Here is a 22,659-nt window from a genome sequence, read left to right on the forward strand (position 1 = left end):
TGTCTTGTTCATGCAGATTGCGTTATGCTGTGAAGGTAGATAGAAATAGGAGAGTGAAAGGGGAAGTGGAAACCGTTCTTGATCGTTTATTGCAACGGTTGATGAAAAGATGAGAGGCCCAAATTATGTAGCAACATAATTGTTACAAACAGCAACAGCATGTATTGTATACTTAGCTTTTAATATAGAAACACTAGGACAACAATGCCAATAGTCTAGACTGTGGTCTTATTTGATTGCAGTAATTATACCAAGGCATCATGATTAATATGACAACGATATATAGACAGAGACATTGTTTAGGCTGCTTTGTTTAGACCAGCAATAGTAGTTTGGCTTGACAACACATTGGTGTGGCAGTTTATACCCATGTGCATCTGGATAGTACATCTGTATGTTTTCAAGGTAAAAATATAAATTAGCAAAAAGGTACTAGCTAGAGGACACTCCTAGTTTGCATCTGTTTGATTGGCCAATATGGTGCCCTCTTCCTTTTTTGCAGGACTGTGTATTGTTGTCAGTCTGAAACAACCTTAGAAATCCAACAGGAACTAGAACTTCAAACTGAAGGAAACAGTAATCGAAATCAAACATTACCGACATATTCGGACCAAGTCTGGTTAACAACAATCTCTGTCTTTCTCTCGTTTTCTCTCCAGACGATTATAACTACCTGCCTGATGCATTGCCTCCTCTTCCTGAAGTCCCGGACTCCGGCTCTGTCCTGAGCTCCGTTGACATCCCGGCCCGCTGCCTCCGCAACCCTGCCTTCCGCCACGCCTCCTCGCGCTACTGCTCCGCCCTCAGCATGGACTCCTCTCCAGACAGCGCCGAAAGGCCGATCAGCTACAGCTCCACCTCGTCGTCCGCCTCCTCCCGGGACAGTCACTGCTCACTGGGCAGCCGCTCCACCCTCGTCCCTGCCCCTCACTGTAACCCGGTGACCTCAGACCGGGACTCTGGGGCAATTCGGTTGGAGCTGGTCCCGGCCCGGCAGCTGGGATGTGGGGAGGAAGAGGACAGAAATGATAGAGGGATGGACACAGGGAGGGGGCAAGGGAGACAGGGCAGTGAACAGACTCCAACAGAACATTCAGAGCCTGAGCTGAGTCCAGAGGGAAGTGAGCGGACGGGTCAGGGACCCAGGACATATGTTGACCGAGTGGTGCAGGAGATACTGGACACAGAGAGAACATATGTCCAAGACCTGCGAAGCATTGTAGAGGTAAGGGACAAAAAACCCATAATGGTGATTGAACACAACCTGCAGAAGAAATTAGAAGCAGAAGGATCCTACATGTGGGAGGGACATTAAAGGTATATTAGCACATCTGGCAGAACATCAAATTTTCAGGAAGGTCTTGAACAAATTTGTGGTTGTGCAGGTTATATCAGCTCCAAATGTGACTTCTCAGCTTTCACGCAAGACTGTTAATCAGTGGTTCCCAAACTTTCTGGCTCCTTACAACAAAGCAGCCTCTCTTCACTGGTTGCATAGATCCAAACAAAAGGTTTTTTCCTTTGTTTTTCTCATTTTATCTGAATGATTTTCAGAGACCTGAGACAAACTCAAAAAATGGAGTTGAAAAGTCTGAAATGTGTTTTTCTTTTGCTCTAAACCCCTAAGACTTCTTGTAACCCCCAGGTTTGGAACCACTGTTTAAAATTTCTAAACATCAATCAAACCATTCGGGGGTCCCATCTTTCTCAGGCAAAAAGTGACTGAAGTTTCCCAGCTTGACCCAGTTCAGCTCCGAGCAGCGGTGGGACGTCATAAATGCGTTTCAGTCCAGCGGCCTCATGACCTTGCTCTTTTCACGAGGAGCATGGGGCTTTAATTCACAAGATAACACACACCCTTTTGGCCTTTATGGTTTTGCTCACACACGTGACGCACCCAGCTCGTTGCCTGCAAGGTACCTTCAATATAGTAAGGTCACCTGCGTTTGCAGGCGGGGTTTGGCCGAGTTACACGATACCGGTGCCTTTTGTGCTGCAGGCACAGGCGCACATTCAAAACTTTTTAAAGCACACACACATACTGTATGCACACACACTCAGACAAATACACTCTTTTTGTGAGGTTGGCTTTGAACTGCGAGGATACACATTGCCTCCAGTCAGTGCTTTAGTGGCTTTGTTAAAGATTGGGCGTAGTGGTTTGAATCAAAGGTCTCCTTTCTCTCTTCCTCTTCTTTGTTGCTCCGTTCAGCTCTTTTTGGTTCTCTGTCAAACTTAACATTTATATAGTCTGTGCTAGAATGTGCAACACACATGCGATGTGTGTTTCGCATTTGAGTCCTGCAGCTGAATTTGAAATTTTTGTATGGAAATTGTTGTGGTTTTTGCATGTGTGCATGAACATGTTTGCATGTGTTGGACCTCTGCCCACAATTTCCCATATCTCCCTCCTTAAACAGTGTTTCCTTCCCTACTCTAGGCTATTGGCTCATGAGCCACCGTGTTTGTGTGTGTGTGTGTGTTTTGGTATGTGTATGTGTCTATTATTTAGGGTTAAAAAGGTTCAGTTAAGTGGAATGGCTGTTGTCAAAAAGAAAAAGCAGGAAACTCATATTCCCAAGAGGCAGGATAAGTAGAGGGAGTGAGGTTTAGGTTTTGTGGTTTTGGCCTGTCACCCCTGATCGATGTCCCTCCCTCTCCTGCTCCTCCTTCCTTTCCTCCCTCCTTCAGGAGGTGAGGAAAAGGGGGAGAGAGAGAGAAAGAGGAAGGTAGGAAGAGGGATTTAGCTCTGAGATAACAGTGTCCAAAGTAGGTTAGGAAAACACTGAACAGAGCTTAGGAGATGTACTTAATAACCCTCTCCTCTGCAGATCACCATCCTGCCATTAGTGAATCAGACCACCCAGCCCTGGGCGACCTCAATTAGACGACAGGACAGCTAATTCTTCACCAGCACTTTGGAGAAGGCGCATGCATTTAGCCTTTCTTCACCCATTTTGATGACAGTTCCAATGGGTGCACGGAGGATGGATTGCACTGATCCTATCTGTATGAATAGAGCTTTTAACATGACAGTTCACCTACAGAGAATAGAAAAGTACTGGACAGCACAAACGCAGCGTCAACATCTATTACCAGCACTGTCCTGCAGCCCTGGTTTCACTAATCCCTTTTGCCCGTGCTGCTTCCTGCAGTGGAAGTGGGGTGTGGCAGCCTTAACACAAATATTTACCCAGACTCTCCTGGGCTCACCTGTGTTTCATCTGTCAGCAGCAGCGTTGTGGTCTGCATACGCTCATACCCTGTCAGCTCGTGTGTGAACTGTACGTGTTGAGAGTATTGAACAGTTCATTTGGTCCAATTAAGGAATGCAGTTCTTCAGTGGCCCTGAAAGCTCTGCAACCTGAGAAAACAAAAGACGAGCAAATAAAGAAATCATCTTCACCCATTTGACAACACGTGCACATTTGGAGAAAAAAAAGGTGAAGTGCTGCAAACACAGAAAAGAAATGCTACAAGTCTCACAGAAATCAATAGAAAAACGAATGACAAAGTTTCCAGGAGACAGGAACGCTGCGTTCTGCACAGTTTTCTCATTGTGTTTCTTTCTAAACGCACATGTGTTGTCAAATAGGTGAAGATGTTTTCCTCGTTTGCGTGTGTCGGATTTCTGTGCGTGAACATTTTTTGTTAGTTCTGCGTGATAGCTCCTCCCTGGCTCGATCGGTGCGTGTAATGAGGCTGATTCGCCATCCACGAACAGCCTCAGAGGCCAAAGCTCTGATCTTTTTTTTCTCTCTCTCTCTCTCTCCCTCCTCTTCCTCTCCTCTGCCCCCTTTTTTCCCTCCCCCTACTCTGAGACATGGAAGGCTCTGCCAGGCCATTTGAAGTTGACCAGGAATTTGGAAGTAAACTGGGAACATCATTTGGCCTGCAGAAAAGTTCAAAGTAATGAGATCTGAACGTTTGCACTCGGCATTGTCTTGAGGAGTGACTTCCTACTGCGAATGAGGGATGTGTTTGGTGTGTAGGAAAGGAGTGTGTACTTGAGGAGGTTAATAGTTAACACGAGGAAAGTATCAAGTTTGTACATGTTATGTCTGATACTTAGTGAAGGAGTGTACCTTAAGGTGTGTGTGTGCGTGCGTGTGTGTGTTTGTGTGCGTGTGTGTGTGCGTGTGTGTGGATCCTGAGTGCTGCCCATTGTTGAGATCAGTCAGGCTTTGGCTGAGTGTGCTGAGTGACTGGGTCAGGCCAGGTCAGATCTGTGACCCGTGGCTAATAAAGCATCACCTTACACATTACCTACGATAGTCAACAAAATCTAAACATGACCTCCTGACGTGATCCCTGACATAACCATCAACATGCCCGTGGGCGAGTCTTATTCACGTTTTCTGTTACTTAAATCCTCAAAACTAAAATCTTGGCCTAAAGCTCTTCACACCCTAAACACCCAGGATGGCTGATGTTTGAATCAACCCTCCACTCCTTGTTTCAGCTGAGATCATTTTTACCTCTCTCCCTTTTTTTTAATATCCCTCCCTTTGCCTAACCAAACACAGTTTAATGGGCTCCTGCTCAGCCTCAGCTAGTATAATGATAATAATAGCTAAATACATAAAACATTAACACAGAAGAGAAAACCGCAGCAGCAGACTGGAAATTAGGCAAACAGACTAAACGGGATGAGCAGGGAAGTGTTGAGTGTGCTGAAATGATCAGAGGGTGTGTGTTTGTGCATGTTGAGGGCAGCCTGGTACTTTTCTCAGAGGTGTAAGTGCCTGCCCTGACCAGTTACAGACTGTGGTCTGGTTTTGAAAACTGTTACTGTGCTCCCACCAGGATACTTCCACCAATCCCATACCTCCCTCCGGGTTGAAGTTTTACATACAGCTGCATTAACGGTTGAGATCGTTTAGCGTGTGTTTGCGCATTAGTGTGTCACGTGTTCTTCATGCGTAATCGTGTTTTGGTTTGGCAACTTTTTAGGTGCCTACGGGAACAGATACTATCAGTGCCTTACCCGTCTGTAAGTGAGACGGAGGAGCAAGAGACGCTCCGTGGGAAGGGGCAGACAGACAGACACAGAGACTCTACTGATTCATTTATGTTTTCTGATTAAGGTTCAGATTTTTATTGACTCAAAGCTGTGATTACAAGATATGGAGTGCAAAAAAAAAAAAAAAGCAACCAAAAGTACTCCCAGCGTGCAGCAGTAGATGTAAAAGCAGCGTAGTTTAACTGCTTTACAGTCCGTAGTGCAACACAGTATTGAACATGATCAGTATGCTGTCTGCACAGAGGGAAGTAAGGCACTGTTCGGATCTGTTATTCACATCTGTCTCAGGTGATCCGACACCTCCGAGTACAGGTGTGAAAGCACCCAAGACGCACTGAGATCCGATCACTCGGACCACATTCGGAGCTGGTCTGGGCCACATGTGGTCACATTCTTTTAGCAGTTTGAACACAAATGCGCCTTGGGCCACATTGCAGGACCACCTACTCTGCCACAGTCTAATTAGTCCCAAGACAGTTTGGTAATGAATGGAATATATTTAACTTTTTCAAATGGCTGAAACCTTTTTTCATTGTAGAGTGTAATGAGATGCATATTGTGAGGTCTGATCATAAGCGGTCACTGGAGACGCATGTGGATGATCATCTGAGACGTATGTTAATGCCAGGTCTGAGCAGGACCTAAGAAACAAAAAGTTAGAACACTCAATGCCTCTGCCACTCGCTTCTGGCCTGTCTCTCTCTCTCTCCCTTCTCTCTCTCTCTCTCTCTCTCTCTCTCTCTCTCTCTCTCTCTCTCTCTCTCCACCTCTCACTTTCTATCTGCAGGGAAAGAATGAGAGCTGTGGCTGGTGTTTAATCACACCGAGTCGTAACAGCACTCCTCGCTAATGGCAGCGATGGAGGCAGTGATAAGAAGCTTGGAGTTAAATCTGCCTGACTAGACTAAAACCTGTTTTTCAGCAAGGACCCATGTTAAACCTGGGTTTCCCAGCATCAGTTTGGCTGTGGTGGGACGTTATCCTCTAATCAGGATGTTTACACAAAACAATGAAACAAAGTGCATTAACACACTGTAAATGGGCGGTGTTTATCTATGTTGTGACAGGCTGAGGCATTTAGTTTCTTTTGCAGTTTCACTATACAACTTAAAATTAAGAACTAGAATGATATGCACTGAGAGTGTTTTAATTTGTGTTCATATTCCTTTTGAAAAGCTTACTTCTGTACATAGCTGGCTAATGAGACCCAAGCAACAGAGAGCTGGCGTGGGGGCCTTGGCGAATAATGAGTCAAATAACATTTTTCATGCACACCCTCCCCTTTATATAATCAACATTTTGTGCACAGGAAAAATAAAAAATATTTAAATAAAAATGAAGATAACAAAGTTGATATTTCCCCCTTCAAGAGGGCTGAAGTGAGTGAAATGAAGTCTTGGTGCGTTATTAAGCTTCATGAATTTAGCTTATACTGACTGTTTGTTGATGAGGAATCTCCAATAGTAACATAATTATTTAGTTAAGGTAGTTGAGAATAGGAAGTCATTTGGTTTCCAGGTCTAGTTATTGGTGGAGATTGTGGATTGAGCAGTAGAGTGTACATCCACATGCTGTCGGTGTCAGCCTGTTAATAGCTTCTCCTGCGTCGACCCTTTTTCTCAGAGCCTGACCTAATGTTGATCATCTTAGAGATGCTGGACAGACATTAAAAAACACAGCTTCCTGAAAGCCCTAAATCATCCGACTAATGCTCTATTGCTGTTTGAAGCTTAGCTATGTGTGGGCACTTGCATAGTGAGTCTTTCTCACAAAGCTCTCTGGTCAAAGTGGTGCAAATTGGAGTCGAGTGCCCAAGGGAATAGGGAGCTTTAAAAGTGACCGAGGTGAAGGCTGTGGGAGTCACAGTGTGAGTAGACTGTAAAACTGTGTGTGTGTGTGCGTGCGTGTGTGTGTGTGCGCGTGTGCTTGCCAAGGCTGGTGCCAATTAAAATGCCAAGTATATGTACTGTAGCTCTAACATGACTGCTTTCTTTCTTGTTTTCTTTCTCTCTCTCTCTCTCTCTCTCTCTCTCTCTCTCTCTCTCTCTCTCTCTCTCTCTCTCTCTCTCTCTCTCTCTCTCTCTCTCTACACAGGACTACTTGGAGTGTATCAGTAACCAGTCTCGACTGTCTCTGAGCTCCGAAGATAAAGGTTCTCTCTTCGGCAACATCCAGGACATCTACCACTTCAACAGGTGCAACATAAACACAGAACAGTACACTTGTGACTACAGACTCAGGCTGGAGCCGGACCTCAGACTTGACTTGGACTGCTGTGAGACCTGATGTACTTGAGACCTAAGCTAAAAAGCTAAAGACATTGTTTTGACCTAGTAAAATCCTGGAACAACAGAAAATTAATAAGACAGAGACGAGCAGGTGTTAAATAGTTTCAAATCTTGAATACTTAATCGCCTCTTTGCTTCAATTCACACCCAGCCAGACTGTTGTCTGCTGTCATACCAGTGGCGGCCTTACACTACTGAATATGACATATTTGCCAAATATTGCGTCAAAACTTCAAAATAAATGTCAGGCTCTTTCTTTCAACCACTTGGTTCTTCCATGTCATGTCAACACATTTATTGTAGCAGTTAAGAATATTTGAATAAATAAATTGCTCATAGCTTATAGCCTGAGACATGCTGCTTTGTCCCCTAGTAGAATAAGTTTAGGTGAGCAAGGAAAATCAATCCCTATGATATTCTTGATTTAATAAATCCCCAGTAAAGGGTCTAGTTTTATTCTATTCCAAAACATATGTATGATTCCTCAGTTTTACACCTGTATACTGTGTCTTTACATCCTGTGTGGTCTCTCTGGTGTAAAGTGGGTTATATGAATTAAACTGAGCTGTTACAGCTTGTTATGTCTATTGTTAGTCTTTAAACAGTGAGTCCCATGCACAGTCATTAAAAGTGGTAACCAGATCCTTTTCCCACTTTTCCCAATTTAAATCCAGTAAATTAAAGGTGAAATACCTGTGAGGTTTCTGTTGGAACTTAAAACTTGACTTAGACTTAGTCAACTGACCTGAGACACAACTTGGACTTGTCCCAGAAGGTCTAAAAACAGCTCTGACGAATACACCGACAGACTCTCGTCTCTGTCAGGCTCAACAAACAATGTCCAGCTGATAGTGAAACTGGGCTGAGGCACCTGTTGATTTCTGGGGAGGGCATTGTTGTGGGAGTCAGGTGTGTGTGTGTGTGTGTGTGTGTGTGTCTTTGTGAGTGTGTAGATTCAATCACCGTCTGCATATTTGTCCCCTCCGGCACCGCTCTAAAATCTGTGTGTAGGTGTGTGTGCGTGTATGTGTGTGTATGTGTATGTGTGTGTGCGCTGTATCCAGACGAGATGGCTAGTTGAGAATCAGCCATGGTGGTCTGGACACACAAACATGCACACTCTTTCTCTCACCCATTCATTTCTCAGCTGCTACACACACACACACACACACACACACACACACACACACACACACACACACACACAAACCGGCCAGTAAAAGGAAGCATAAAAGCAGTTTAAAGTGGTCACAATGACCTCATGCTTCAACCATGAAACAATAACTTCAACAGTGGCCGTTTTTTTTTTTTCCACAGTGTGTACTTACACATACATACACACCTACAAACAGGAGCACCCTGTTTGAATTCATGGAAGTTTCTCATTTGTTCAGAGCTGAGTGCCCCAAGACCTAATTTCTGTACCCAGGGTGACTCTTACTCCTGAAATTCTCTGCAATTGTTGTGAGCAATGAATGGTGGGAGAGCGGTTTATGTTCCTGTGTCAAAGGAGGAAGAGAAAACAAAACACATTAAAAAAAAAAGTCGTAGAGTGCATGTTTTGACATCAAATTTTTTGACATCAAATTCTGATTTCTCTGACATGATGTGTTCAATTCAGGGACCTTCTTCATGATCTTGAGAAGTGTAACGCAGACCCCGTGGCCATTGCAGAGTGCTTCGTATCCAAGGTAAAAATGTCCGCCTCCTCCACCCCTCCATCCCTCTGTCTCTAGAGACACAAAGTACATTTGCTCCAGTAGACTTTTAAGTAGTAGTAGCAGTAGTTGAGTATTTACCTTTATCTATTTTACCTTACTTTATATTCCCACTACACTACTTTCAGAGGGAAATATTGTACTTTTTACTAGAATACATAGAATACAAAGCACTGTTAAAGGTCCCCTTACAAAAGAAGCAGTGTCTGGTTGTGGCTCCTTGTCGTGACTCATTTTTCTGAGTTGTTTGCAGTTCCACCTAAAGGACATTTCCCCTCTAAACTTCTCACATGGTTTCACTCTTTTAAGCCCAACAGGAAAATAATTCAACATTTCACAAAATGTGCCATTACCATTAGAAATATAATAATATGCATTGTAATAATATGTCCTCTACCACTGTCTGTCTCTCTGTCTACATGCAAACTCCTTCTCTTGCTTGTTGAAACCCGTCCAAACAGCTGGTTCAGACACACACACACACACACACACACACACACACACACACACGCGTGCATACATACGTACATACATACTCACAGATGCACAGGGGACAGTAAATGAGAAACAGGCAATTTGTGATGATAAGAGATAAGTTCCCCAAATTCAAATGCAGACTCTGCATAAAGTCAATGAGGTTTATTGAGGCTAGCAGCATTATTTTGGTGGTTGGAATGTCAGCGTTAAGTGCAAGAGGAGGGCAGAGAGGAAGGACAACTCCAGAGGAATTTTAAGGACCGTCCAAATATGTAATCACCTTGTTTTACTGCAGGGGGGATAATAGCAGTATTTCATCAGTAAAAAGTGGACTCAGCAACTCTGCTCAAAGTATCACTGGTCCCTGTGTCTGAGTGTTTTAGCTTTTCCCTTATCCTCACCCGCCCACTCGAGCCCCATAAAATCATTGCATGATTATGTCCCATGATAATGCACTGCATTCCAGCACTTCCTCTAAAACACTTTACATTCCCTCCCTACCCGACTGCAATTACACCCAATACCACAGAGCAACTGTCTGACCGTGTATTAAAAAAAACAAAAAACAAGTCGCCTTCAGCGTCAGAGACTCACTAAATACAGCAGCCGTTGTTGTGACAGACAAGTTTTATGGCAGCCCACAGCACCACTCCGCATAATTAACTGAGATCCATAAACGAGCCAGGGTGCTGACTGATTACTGTTACAGTTAGCAAAAAAAAAATTCTCAACAGGAAACGCCAGTCACATGTCACGTGAAAAAGAAGCTGTTTGGTGTTGATGTGATCGCAGACAACGTCATAGACTCGTTACTTGACCTTGATATATATAGTCGTGTGCTAGGTCTGCAGACAGACCACTGTCACCACTGTCCTTCATTTCCCCATTACAATTTAGACATCGCAATGAGAGCTGTGTGTGTGTGTGTGTGTGTGTGTGTGTGTGTGTGTGTGTGTGTGTGTGTGTGTGTGTGTGTGTTTCTGTGGCCTCATGATTTCACATGAAGACCTCTGGTGAAAGGGTTGTAACCAGAATAGTAATCAGACTTCTTTGTACTGCTGGAGGTTGGTCACTGTTGCTAAGACGGAAAAAACCACAAAACCTCTCTTTCTCTACCTACACACACAAACACACACACACACCGCTCATAGTTAACACTTTTCTAGTCAGTCGGAGCAGTCAAGAATCACCACCCAGCACAGTGTTTTAGGAAGAGACATGTCTTGTTGTAAATCTCTGGCTCTCTCTCAGATAATTGGCTATCTATCCTCATGTTCCTCTCTGTTCGACTAAATCCTCACTGTGCTATGTGTTGAGTAAGCTTTTACAAGGTTTTATGGGTTGCTACATGCTGACTGAGAGAGTACAAATGCTCCCAGTGATTTATCAGGTTCAGTGCTTACCTGATGACTCACTGTGACCAGTCCAGTCTCGATAAATCTGTACAACAACAAAACCTGCTGCCTCATTACTTTGTCATTCAAACGATATGATTGGATGCCAGTGCAATTTGACCTCTTATGTAGTGATTAGTGGCCACAGCTCAAAAAAAAAGTAGAGATCTTTCCTTATAATTTGTATCTTGATACTCTAGAGAAGGATATTTTTCATTTTCGTCATGTATAGGAGCCAGAGCGCAGTTCAAAACTCTCACATGCAGCATTTATTATATGATGATTATATGATTTAACGTAGCTTGTATATATTTCTAAACGGGAGGTATATTATAGATGGGAGTTATTTCAGGGTCTACTGGTTTCACTGGTTAGGTTCAAAGAGTGCGTGCATGTCGGTGTGTGCACTCGTCCATGCGCTGCACAAATTTGTGTTCCATAGAGGCATCTGTGTATTTTGCGGTCTTGTGTTCGTAGTGCAGAGGGATATTAGAGAGTGTGTATTAGGAGTGTGTGTCGGTGTGTGTCATCAGAAATCGATGGTGGCACATCTGGTTGCGTTTAGGCCTGGTCTGCGGCGGCAGACTGCTGGAGACGAGAAGGAGAGCTCTGCTCTTCAATTTAGGACAGTTCCCACGGAGCAGCACCTCAGGCAAACAGATCAGGAGAGCTTGTCTGTGTGCATGTGTATGTGTGTGTGTGTCTGTACAGTATATTTTGGTGGGATACACTGTGTTCGTGTAGGTAGGTTGAATTGTTTACAGCTTGAATAGGAATCTATATTTACCTACAGCAAGAAACATAACACACACAGACACACACATCCAGTCTATGCATACTGTAAATCTACTTTTAATCACATGTTGGGAAACGTGTGTGAATGTCCACATTGCTCTGTACGTGTGTGTGTGTGTGTGTGTGTGTGTGTGTGTGTGTGTGTGTGTGTGTGTGTGTGTGTGTGTGTGTATATGTGTGTGTATGTATATCATGAACCAGGACAGACCTCTGTCATCTGCCCTGTGTGTTTATGATGTCGCTTCCTGATAGCTGTCCGCATCCTGTGACCCCCAAGTGTTTATGGACACAAATAGAGTTCAATTAGACTTTCACGTTATGCAACAGCAAGGGGTTCATCTTGAGGCCTCCAAGAGAGCGAGATGTGAGGGAGAGATGAAGAGGAAAGCTTTCAAGACAGAGGAGGGATGAAAGGTTATGAAAGAGAAGAGAATCAAGAATTTCCATAAAAGATCGATGAAGCGAAGACGTGCAAAATGTGTTACATAAACAGAAATCGGGAGAAAGGGTGGATGATATAGGGATGGAGAGAGAGAGAGAGAGAGAGAGAGCTTCATTCCAGCTTTGATAAGTCATGCTGTGTCTGATGTCTTTGATGTTCAGAAAGGCATGCAAGGTGGGAAAAGTCTCAATTAAAGGGGCGGCAATGAAGAATGAGGGGATATTTAATCCAAGCGCTCAGGGCTGTTGGGATCAACGGGGACTTAAAGGCCAGGATGGCAGACTAATCATAAGCTACAATGTTGACTCTCAATTAGTAGCAGTGCACGGAGGAGAGAGGATGCCTTGTCTGTGTGCTCACAGTGCGCAGAGCAGTAAACATGAAATAACCGGCCAGCCATCAAAACTGCACCGAACCACCAGTGGTTTTGTATGCTTTAGCCCATTTACTACAAGGCACATGTACTTAGTATTGCAAGTAGTCATTTGACATATTGAAATATTTTCTCTTCCACTGGATTCAGATCAGTCATTTTCGTGTGATATAAAAATGTATTAGAAGACTCTTGAAGCTTGCTTTTAGTCGTGTAATCCATCTCTGTGACCATCAAGTTAAAATTTTGTCAAAGAGCCATTTTTCTTATGAGGAAATGGAGGAGACTTTGAAATCAATTTGCAAATAAGCCGCATTACAAGGAAACAGTAGTGTAACTGATGAAACCTCATGGTCACTGTGACTGTTGAGAGTCAGCTACATTTTTACACCATACTGACATGGATGGGAATCAGTGGCTGGCTGAATTGGGAGGAAAGTACATCCCACTGTCTCTGTAGCTTTTTAGCATGAATTTGAAAAGTATCAGAAAGTAGGCCTACATGATTTTCAATTAAAGGGCTAAAACTTGTAAACACACTAGTATGGGCCTTTAATTAGTGTTAGTATAATTATGTAGAGCAAAACCCACCAAAAATCTAAGCAAAGTACTGTCAGAGATGCATCCTTATGTCTTTTCCCCAATTCAGTTTAATTCAGTAAGGTCACAAAAACTTTATGTACGTCAGCTCACAAAGGTGGTTTTTAGTAAAACGTTGGTGTGCTCACACGCTAAACTAAGATAGTGAATGCTGTGTTACTATTGAGCTCAAAGCACCTCTATGTCCAAACACAGGCTCACAGATCCACTAGCATGGCTGTTAACTACTTGTCTTGTAACAATAAAATATTAATGTTAGGGTGTCCATTTCTCACTACACACCTACACGTACCCACTAACACACACAAACGCCAACAAACATTATGTGACATCTTGTATTTTTTTTTCTTCTCTCAACTCTTCAGTTACTCCTGTTTCCTGCTACTTAAACACATGAATTAATGTGACCCCTGTGTTTTTACAGAGTGAAGAATTCCACATTTATACCCAGTACTGCACCAACTACCCACGGTAAGACAGCAGAGTGTGTGTGTTTATGCCTGAGACTGTGTTTATTCAGCGCAACCGTCTACTGTACAATACCCGTCTTCTCGTTGTCATTGTTATCCCATCCTGATCTCACCTCCGCACGCCGTCTTCCCAGCGTCTCACATAGCTCCATTGTGCAGGTCGCTCAATGAATTATCTTTCCCCTCCCTGACACGCTGACACGCTCTATAGCAACCACCTCAGCAGGAGTCAAAGTGTCTACTGGCTGTTGTGCCTCAGGGTCTCTCTATCTCCCTCCCTCTCGTCCTCTTTTTTTCGCAGCCTATTGACAGAGTTACAACTCGCACACTGACAGATGGGGTATTAGAGATGTCACCTTATCATACCCAACGCTGTTAATGTTTTATTCTGCTTTGTGCAAGTGTGGTCCTATGGGACACCTGTGTGGATAGCTTGGGAGGAATAATGTGGTGTTTTTTTTTTTGTGTGTCAGTTTGTCCATTGTGTGTGTGATTAAATAGGCTGAAACGTGAGGCTATTCTTCATGCCAAGATATACTGCACCTACCAAACACACCTTCTCCTCTGGCTGCCATTTTTCTCCCACAGTGTATGATAAGAAAGGCACGTGGGGAAGAAACAATTTGCAAGCGAATGATGACTAACTGAATGCTGATTGTGTGCACGCATGGTGTGTGTGTGTGTGTGTGTGTGTGTGTGTGTGTGTGTGTGTGTGTGTGTGTGTGTGTGTGTGTGTGTTCATGCGCGTGTGTGTATGTGTGTGTAAAGGGGTTATTGTCAGCTGTTTGAGATAGACCTTCTCCCACATCCACACCACAGCTGGTGACCCCAACCAAGGTCACACACGACAGACATATACACACACAAGGGAGACAATTGCACACAAACACATACACATACACACACACACACACACACACACACACGCACACGCACAGAGGCTGCAGATGTATCATGGTCATGCTGAGCTCTAAGGTCGGGTTTCCTCCAGAACAATGTGAGGCCTGTGTGGAGCTGCACTGGAATTTAGACATGCAGACATGCACATGCATGCGCGCACACAAAGACACAGAAGAAAGAGACAAGTTTTGGGCAACCCACAACTGTCTTTCTCTGTCTTTTTCCACTCTGCATGTGTACGCACACACTCACACACAGCCTCCGTTTGTCAGTGAAAAAGGCTCTTTCTTCCCCAGTAGGTCAAAACTAGCTCGACTGACTTGTAAATTTGGGTCTTACAAGGTTGTGAAGTGCATATGTACCAAATATTAATTGATGCTGCCTCAGAAAATGATGAAAGCATGAAGCATCTATCATGCAGTTAGATTGACATCTGAGGCTGAAACAGGTCATTGCACTGAACAATAATGGACATGTGCACAGGAAAGTGCACAGGTGCTGGACCTTGAAGACTGATACATATATGCAACTGAAAAGTCTGCACTCTGTGACTTAAAATATTATCTTATGCATTATTTGCATACATTTGCTGAATAGATAGAATACAAATATTAAAAAGAAAAAATAATTGAATTGAATTAATTTTTTTTGCCTGAGCTGAAAAATGGATGGATATCTTCAGAACATCTTTCTGTCCCTTTCAATTATTTCAGATGTAGGAACATTCACCCAGTTGCCAGTTTAATATTGCAGGACTCTTATATTAGTTTTAGCTAGGTGTTCCTGATATACTGGCAGCAGAGTGTGTTTGATATTCCCTTCTGTCCAACTCGGTTGTAAACGTCCGTTGTAGAATTGTCTGTCAGGACATACATCAAAAGTCTAATTTCTCATCGCTGTCAAATTGCGGTTTACTACACATCCCTGACGTCTTATTCACTGTGTTTTGTCTCCACAGGTCTGTGGCTGTGCTAACAGAGTGCATGAGGAACAAGGCGTTGGCCAAGTTTTTCCGCGAGCGCCAGGAATCTCTGAGACACTCCTTGCCCCTGGGCTCCTACCTGCTCAAGCCAGTGCAGAGGATCCTCAAGTACCACCTACTACTGCATGTATGTCTGTCTGTCTCTTGTCTCTCACTGTCTCACTGAAAACACAGCGCAGGCACCCACTTGTCACAGTCAGCACACACTAATGTTTTTATCCATATCAATGCAAATGGATGTGTACAGTTCAATAAGAGCCTTTTGGACTCAGCTTCCAGCTCAGCTCCTTTGGAGAGGCCAAATGTTTAGACATATGGTGCTCAGTATGTATGTTCCTGTATAAGTGCTTGTATCAGGGTGCATGCATGATGTACATAAAAACACACATGGGTGTACGAACATTAAGTGGTCACCCATTTGCTGGTGTCTTCATGAACATGACATGTGTGAGCGTATGTGCAAGTGCTAACTCCCAGCGGTGTATGTATGTGTGTGTGTATGTGTGTGTGCGTGCGTGTGCAGGAGATAGCCAACCACATGGAGAAGGACACAGAGACCTTCGAGGTTGTGCAGGAAGCCATAGACACCATGCAGAGAGTGGCCTGGCACATCAACGACATGAAGAGGAAACATGAGCACGCTGTTAGGTTGCAGGTACGACCAACACACACACACACACACACACACACACACACACACACACACGCATGCACACAGAAAATAAAAATTCAAGTCCATTTAGGACTGATAACAGTGTCCCGCTCACACACTCGCCATGTCTCTTATTATTCCTATCACAAAAGCAGACACGGCAGTTTCGAGCCTCTCATGGAGCCAATTCTTTTATTGTTGTGTGGAACAGTTATGTGAGCTCTAGGTTTGAATCAGCCAAGACTCTGATCCGCCCCTACGTCTTACGCAAGTCACTGCGTTTTCCACTGGGCTAATGATGGCCTTGCATAAGGAGGACACATAAAAGGGGAGCTTGTTTCTTTTATCAGCTGGGAGCCAGGATGGTCAGATGAATGCAGGAATGTGTGTGGAAGCGTTTACTCTCAGTGCCTGAACAGAGGATTGGCTCGATTATACATTTTCAGCTTTTATTGTTTTTTCCACATCATAATAATTTTTTGTTTTTACTTTTCCTTAACCTTTCCGTTTTTACTGTCTCAAGTCTGTTGCTCCCTTCCTCCAGTAGCACAACACACGGCATCAAATCACTTAAGCTTCCTTTTTATGTGCTGTAGGTCAAATATTTATTTTTATGATGCAAAATGGTTTCAAAATCTCCAATTTTTTATTGCTATTGTGAAATCCTTTTTCCTGTTCATGTTAAAATAAACACAATTATTTAACTCCCCTCCATCTCCTATCTCTTTTCTGTGCTGACTGCAGGAAATCCAGAGCCAGCTGACCAACTGGAAAGGCCCTGATCTGATTGGCTACGGAGAGTTGGTTCTTGAAGGAACGTTTCGTCTGCAGCGAGCCAAGAACGAGAGAACCCTGTTCCTGTTTGACAAGCTCCTGCTGATTACCAAGAAACGAGAAGAAACCTACACGTACAAGGCTCACATCCTGGTCAGTCGTGCTGCTCGAACCGCTACCCGTCCCCAAAGAGACACTAAGCATACAAATGTTTCTGCTCAGCGACAGTCATCTTTAACATGACGTCTTACCTGTCTGTTTCAGTGCTGTAACCTGATGCTGGTGGAAGTTATTCCTAAAGAGCCACTGAGTTTCAGTGTGTTTCACTACAAGAATCCCAAACTGCAGCACACAGTCCAGGTATAGCAACACTGCATAATGAAGCACATGTCATAACAAAAGCGAAACACATTGTGGATGCAATTACATGTTTTAAACTGTAGCCAGCATTGTGCAAGAGTGCAGTCAGAAAGTGTGACGATTATTTTGCAGGTGTCTGATTGTTTTGTAGAACATCCAGGCTCACCTCACTGCGTTGCTCAGACATGTTGAGTGTTTAGAGGCTAATGGAGGCCATTGTTGTTACCTAACCACTGTGGACAAGCACTGAAAAAGATAATGTGTGTGATGTAAGAGAGCCGTGTTCAGATTTTTTGAAGGGGCTCATCCCAACCCTCTCAGCTGCCTTTCAAAGTGCATGTCTGATATCATCTTCTCTGTGATGCCTCCCAGGCCAAGTCACAGCAAGACAAGCGCATGTGGATCTTACACCTGAAGAGACTGATACTTGAAAACCATCCTGCCAAAATCCCCGCCAAGGTAAGAGCACCTCGTCTCCTGACGCCTCCCTCTCTGTCCACTAATGGTGTAAACACAGACTTTGAGTGGGATGTGTTGAAAATGTCACTCCCTCTCGCCTCCTTCCTTTTTTTCCCCCCATCTTCTCCATCTTTTCTAACCCCTGCTTTTTCTCTTAACTTTCCTTTCATGCGCTCTGATTTTTTGTCATTCATTTATTCTCATTCAAACACAATCTCTTTTCTGTCTGTTCTTCTGCCTTTGGACATGTGCAAGTGGAAACTGATGTTTTCTCTCCAGTGGTGAAGGTCACTGAGAAAGTTCACTGTTATTACATAAAGGGGCTGCTTGTTAAGTGAAACTGTTGAGTTGTGTCTGTGGTGTGTCGCCACCTAGTGTCCGACCTAATGTCCATCCATGATCTAACCTGTTGAACTTACCCTCGTTTTATTGTTCACTTCTAGGCCAAGCAAGCCATTTTGGAAATGGATGCAATGCGTAAGTGAATTCACACGAAAATAGAAAATTGATAGATATAATGTATTAATTAATTTTCTACTATATTTTTAATGTTGTGTTCTTTTTTCATAGGTTTAATCATATTTAATGTATTTTAATCATGTAATGTAATTGTCGTGTGACATCTTTTCGTTGATTTCTCCAGATCATCCTGGGTTTCATTACCGCCCTGATGGTGACAAGAAGGATTCCCCTCAAACCAAGGAAGGCCCGACTCCTCGAAGAGGACGCAGGAAAGGTGAGAAATGTCAAATTTGCTGATTTAAAGAAATTACTCACTTTGCGTGTCCGAACTGTAAGAGTTCATCATATATTTATTTGTTTGTCTTCCCAGAACCTCTTTCCAAGTTACTGAAGAACGCCAAGCAGAATGCAGCAAACACAGACGGCGAAAAGGTGAGCAATAACCAGAGGTGATGCACGAGAATAAATACACTCACACTGACAGAAATGATCTAACCAAACTCTGGAAACTGTCCTCCTCTGCAGCGAACAAGTCTGGGTGCCACGCTGCTCTCTCCGGTGTCCCAGCTGGCTCTGGGCACAATCGGTCGGAGCCGCAGCCTCATCAACCAATCGCAAGAATCCCTGGACCCCGGCGATCACTTTGACCACAGTGACAGAGAGGAAGGAGAGGAGCCACATCAGCAGGACGCTGACGATGAGGATGACAGCGGTCTGGTGAGTTTAAAGCTGCCCAATGAGTGATAATCATTACATATGCACGCCATACAATTCTACCTTCAACCCCAGTCCCTCAGACATGATGTTAATGCTGAAACTCTGCGTTCAGGGAGGTGGAAAGAGGCTGCGAGTCCCTGGTAAAAGCAGTAGGAAGAGGCTGAACCCTCAGGCATCTGTTGATAGTATAGAACAGTGGAAAACCTTCAACATGAGCCCTTCAGACCTTCAGGTATTAATCACAAATACACCATGGTAATTTAATCTACTTCTATCTTGATGATTTTGGACCAGATGTAAAACAATTTATTTCTTTTGTCTTCCATTCAGAGAGCGAGAGAATCCCTGGTGAGGGAAGGTAGTCACCACCCACCACTCCTCAGGACACCTAATGTGACAGAGGAACCTCCAGACTCTCCTATTCCCTCTGTAATAGTCACAGAAAGTGACCATTCAGTGAGGAACATCTGGGCAGACCATCGGGCTCGTAGGGCCATGTTCCCCACCCGCCAGAGAACCATGCAGCCCGACGATGAGGATGAGGACATCTACCAGATGTTTGTTCCCACAGAGCCCGGTGGACCAGAGCCAGAGGTGCCCTCGGAGAGGTCAGAAGCCACGTCCTCGCCCAGGACAGCTCGTCCCTGCAGCTGGCACGTTGAACAGGTGCCCGCAGTGCAAATTGACCCCCCACCAGATGGGAGCAGAGTCCTGCGGAGGGCGAGCAGTGCAGGGGAGAAGGTTACAGAGGCTCTCCAGAGCCCTGACGACGACCAGGCCGGTCACAGCAACCTGGGGGTGATCCACACTGAATCATCCAGCAATGACATATCGGGCTCATCCTCAGCCGAGCAGCTGACGATAGACGATATTGAAAATGTATATGACAACATCAGCTATGAGGACCTAAAGAGCATGGGCCTCATCAGGAGAGACCTGGAGGAAAGCCAGTCACGGAAAGAGACATCCACTGATGCAAAGGGTTCCCAGGGCAAGGCAGCAAGGGTACTAAATGAGGTGTCAAGGGTCACAGAGCCTATGATCGAACCAGACAGTTCCTCTGAGAGCAACCGGTCCTCCACACAAGAGGGGAGGCAGTTTGGGACATGTGAGCTCAAAATAGTGGAGGAGAACATCTACGACACCATCTGTTTCAGGGAACCACCATCAACTGAGCTTAAAGGAATGAATGACGGCAATAAACTCAAACAAGAGAGGGGCAGTCTGCTGGCCTCTGAACAGGACCTGACTGGAAGTCTTGGAGGGTTTGTATCTGAGGAGAGCCTCCACTTTGGAGATGATGAAGGACCTGGCACCTCCCATCCCGTTCCATGTTCCTCTGAGCCAGATTATTCCTCGTCATCAGCTTCCGAGACGTTCTCCCAGCGCTCACAGAAAGGGGACAAGATGTCCGAGCAGGTCGACGAGATCTGGAACGACTTAGAAAACTACATCAAAAACAATGAAAAGAAAGCTGATCGACTTCCTGCTGCCTTCCCTGTTAGTGCCAGTGAGTCGCCTAATAAGTCCTCGGCAGTCAGAAACAGCCCTAAAAAGAGCCCCTCTGTAACTAGTCCCCAAGCGGCCAGCCCTCCAACTAAGAGTCCCCCAGCACATCAGCCTAAACCCCCACCCATCACATCCACACCATCATTCACCATTCCAGTCATCAACCTCCCTGATCTTCAAAGTGAAAGCACCACTGAAGAAGATCCCCACAGCCCTGCTCCCACTTCACACCCCATTCCCGCGACCCCAGAGCCCCAACCAGGTACAGTGAAAAGCATCCGTAACAGACTGGCTCGCCTCAGCAGCGGCAGCTTCCGCCTAGAGGACGATGACCTGGTGGAACTTCCTCAACGAAACACCCCTCAGAAAGATATTCCCCTCAAAGACCTTCATAGTTTGTTTCCAGGGGAGCTGGCAGGTCTGGACTCCCCCCTGGCCGCCTCCTCTCTCCTGCTCGGTGAGTCTGTGGACTTCCCACTGGAACTGATGGACAAAACAAAGAGCAGGGTGTTCCTGATGGCACGGCAGTACAGCCAGAAGATCAAGAAAGCCAACCAGCTGCTGCGCATGAGGAGCATGGACCCCGGAGACTCTTGTAGTCGGGCCAGAGCGGATAGGAAACAGAAAGACCTGGCAGCCATCTTAGAGGAGAAGAAACAAGGGGGCGCAGCCATAGGTAACTCAAAACATTTAGCTCTCAGATAGTTTGTAACTCATTGTTTTATTTGGTTTCCCTTCCTGTATTTCTCAGCACTCATACCTTCTTTGCATCCTCTGTGTTCCCTCTTCAGGTGCAAGAATAGCAGAGTACTCGCAGCTCTATGACCAGGTAATGTTTAAGGATCCTCCTGCTGGTCAGACCTCCGCTACCCCACACTACTCCCATCATCCAGGGCTGCCGTCCTCCCCGTCCATGCCTGAGACCTCCCTGGAGGAGGACTGGCTCCACTGCACGTACAGCAACGGAGAGCTGGCCAGCTTTGTCTCCTCAGCCAGCGAGGTGGGGGACGCTCGAGCGTCTTCCACCCCACAGCGCAGACTAACCTCTGCCTGCTCCATCCCTTCCCTCAAGACTTTTCCTTCCTCTCCAACCACCCCACCTTCCCAGAGGTGGAGTTCGTGCATGTCGTCGCCAAACGAGAAAGAGGAGCACGTGTACAGTTCCATTAAGAGACATCCGTCCTTTAACGCACCGTCTTTGCCCTCCACGAAGTCTTCCCCATCCGATCACTGTCAGCCAGTCAGCTCTGTGGGAAGCCAGCAGGAGGAGAAGAAGAACCAGTCTGGACTCAAATGTAACAGACCCACTGTGGATCGATCTACAGATAGACTCCATGGCCCTAGTCTGGGCCGGGTTGGCCGGCAGAGTAGCCTCCCAGAGCGGTCTACCCAGGGACAGTCAGACCTCACCTTACACGACGGTCAGCAGGTGGTGGTCTTGAATCGGGCATCTGCACTGAGCATACTCACCGCCACTCAGAACTACCTGGCCAACTTCAAGGACAATGGGGAAGATGACGATGACTATGTCGAGATCCGCTCAGAGGACGAGAGCGAGCAGGAGTCCGACAGATTGGCGCAGAGAAATGGCAGCTCAGCGGTTTTCTCCAATCAGAACCGGGGTCTTGTCCAGTCCCAGAGTCTGCCGTGCAGCCCGGTGCACTCCTGCGACTCGCTGAGGTCTCTGGACCGTGAGAATTTGGAGAAATACCTGTGGAGTGAGCCGCAGCAGAGCCACCCCAACATCGTCCAGTCTCTGAGGGAGAAGTTTCAGTGTCTGAGCTCCAGCAGCTTTGCCTGAAGCTACACGACAACTAAAAGCCAAATATATACATTAACATACAGCATATAGAGAAAAAAAAAGGGGCACTGCAGCTTTGCATTGAATGCCCTACATAATACAACATCATAGTCCACAAACAAATACAAATATTACACATTATTAAACATAACACACATCTCAACATAGATCAGAAGCAATTTCTTTGATTTCATCCATATTTGTAACAAGTTCTGTGAATACCTTTACTTTCTGTTACATGGCTTCAAAGTAAAACACATGATAGGTTACTATTAATGGTCAAAATGCCACATCAATGCGTGCATGTGAGCTGCCTTAGCACTTCCAGGTTCAAACAGTCCTCTCATGTATGTTTCAAAGAGTAGTGATCTGGTGGGGGAAAGTCAACAAGTAGTGGTCAAAGCAAAAAAAAAAGTTATCAGGTGTTTGTAAAGGCATTCAGTATGACTGAATGGGTTTTAAT

General features: G+C 45.0%; 1 protein-coding gene across 2 annotated transcripts in view; it reads left to right on the forward strand.

Annotated features, from left to right (window-relative positions):
- The window catches only part of LOC111661500 (pleckstrin homology domain-containing family G member 1), a 40,022-nt gene extending 17,780 nt beyond the window's left edge, over positions 1–22,242 (forward strand). For both annotated transcript variants that reach the window (XM_087176307.1, XM_023415095.2), the window contains exons 2-17: positions 660–1,225; positions 7,118–7,218; positions 8,933–9,002; positions 13,535–13,581; positions 15,439–15,589; positions 15,986–16,117; positions 16,859–17,041; positions 17,153–17,248; positions 17,621–17,707; positions 18,151–18,184; positions 18,351–18,443; positions 18,540–18,601; positions 18,695–18,886; positions 18,999–19,118; positions 19,217–21,071; positions 21,187–22,242. In XM_087176307.1, the coding sequence (XP_087032433.1) occupies positions 809–1,225; positions 7,118–7,218; positions 8,933–9,002; positions 13,535–13,581; positions 15,439–15,589; positions 15,986–16,117; positions 16,859–17,041; positions 17,153–17,248; positions 17,621–17,707; positions 18,151–18,184; positions 18,351–18,443; positions 18,540–18,601; positions 18,695–18,886; positions 18,999–19,118; positions 19,217–21,071; positions 21,187–22,196 (4,650 nt within the window). In that variant the 5' untranslated portion in view covers positions 660–808 and the 3' untranslated portion in view covers positions 22,197–22,242. The remainder of the gene's footprint in view (positions 1–659; positions 1,226–7,117; positions 7,219–8,932; positions 9,003–13,534; positions 13,582–15,438; positions 15,590–15,985; positions 16,118–16,858; positions 17,042–17,152; positions 17,249–17,620; positions 17,708–18,150; positions 18,185–18,350; positions 18,444–18,539; positions 18,602–18,694; positions 18,887–18,998; positions 19,119–19,216; positions 21,072–21,186) is intronic.
- Positions 22,243–22,659: the final 417 nt, after the last annotated feature.

This window comes from Seriola lalandi, unplaced genomic scaffold (genome assembly GCF_002814215.2).
Source record: "Seriola lalandi dorsalis isolate HSWRI2012SDOR001 ecotype SW California unplaced genomic scaffold, Sedor1 jcf7180002054544, whole genome shotgun sequence".
NCBI classification, from domain to species: Eukaryota; Metazoa; Chordata; class Actinopteri; order Carangiformes; family Carangidae; genus Seriola; species Seriola lalandi.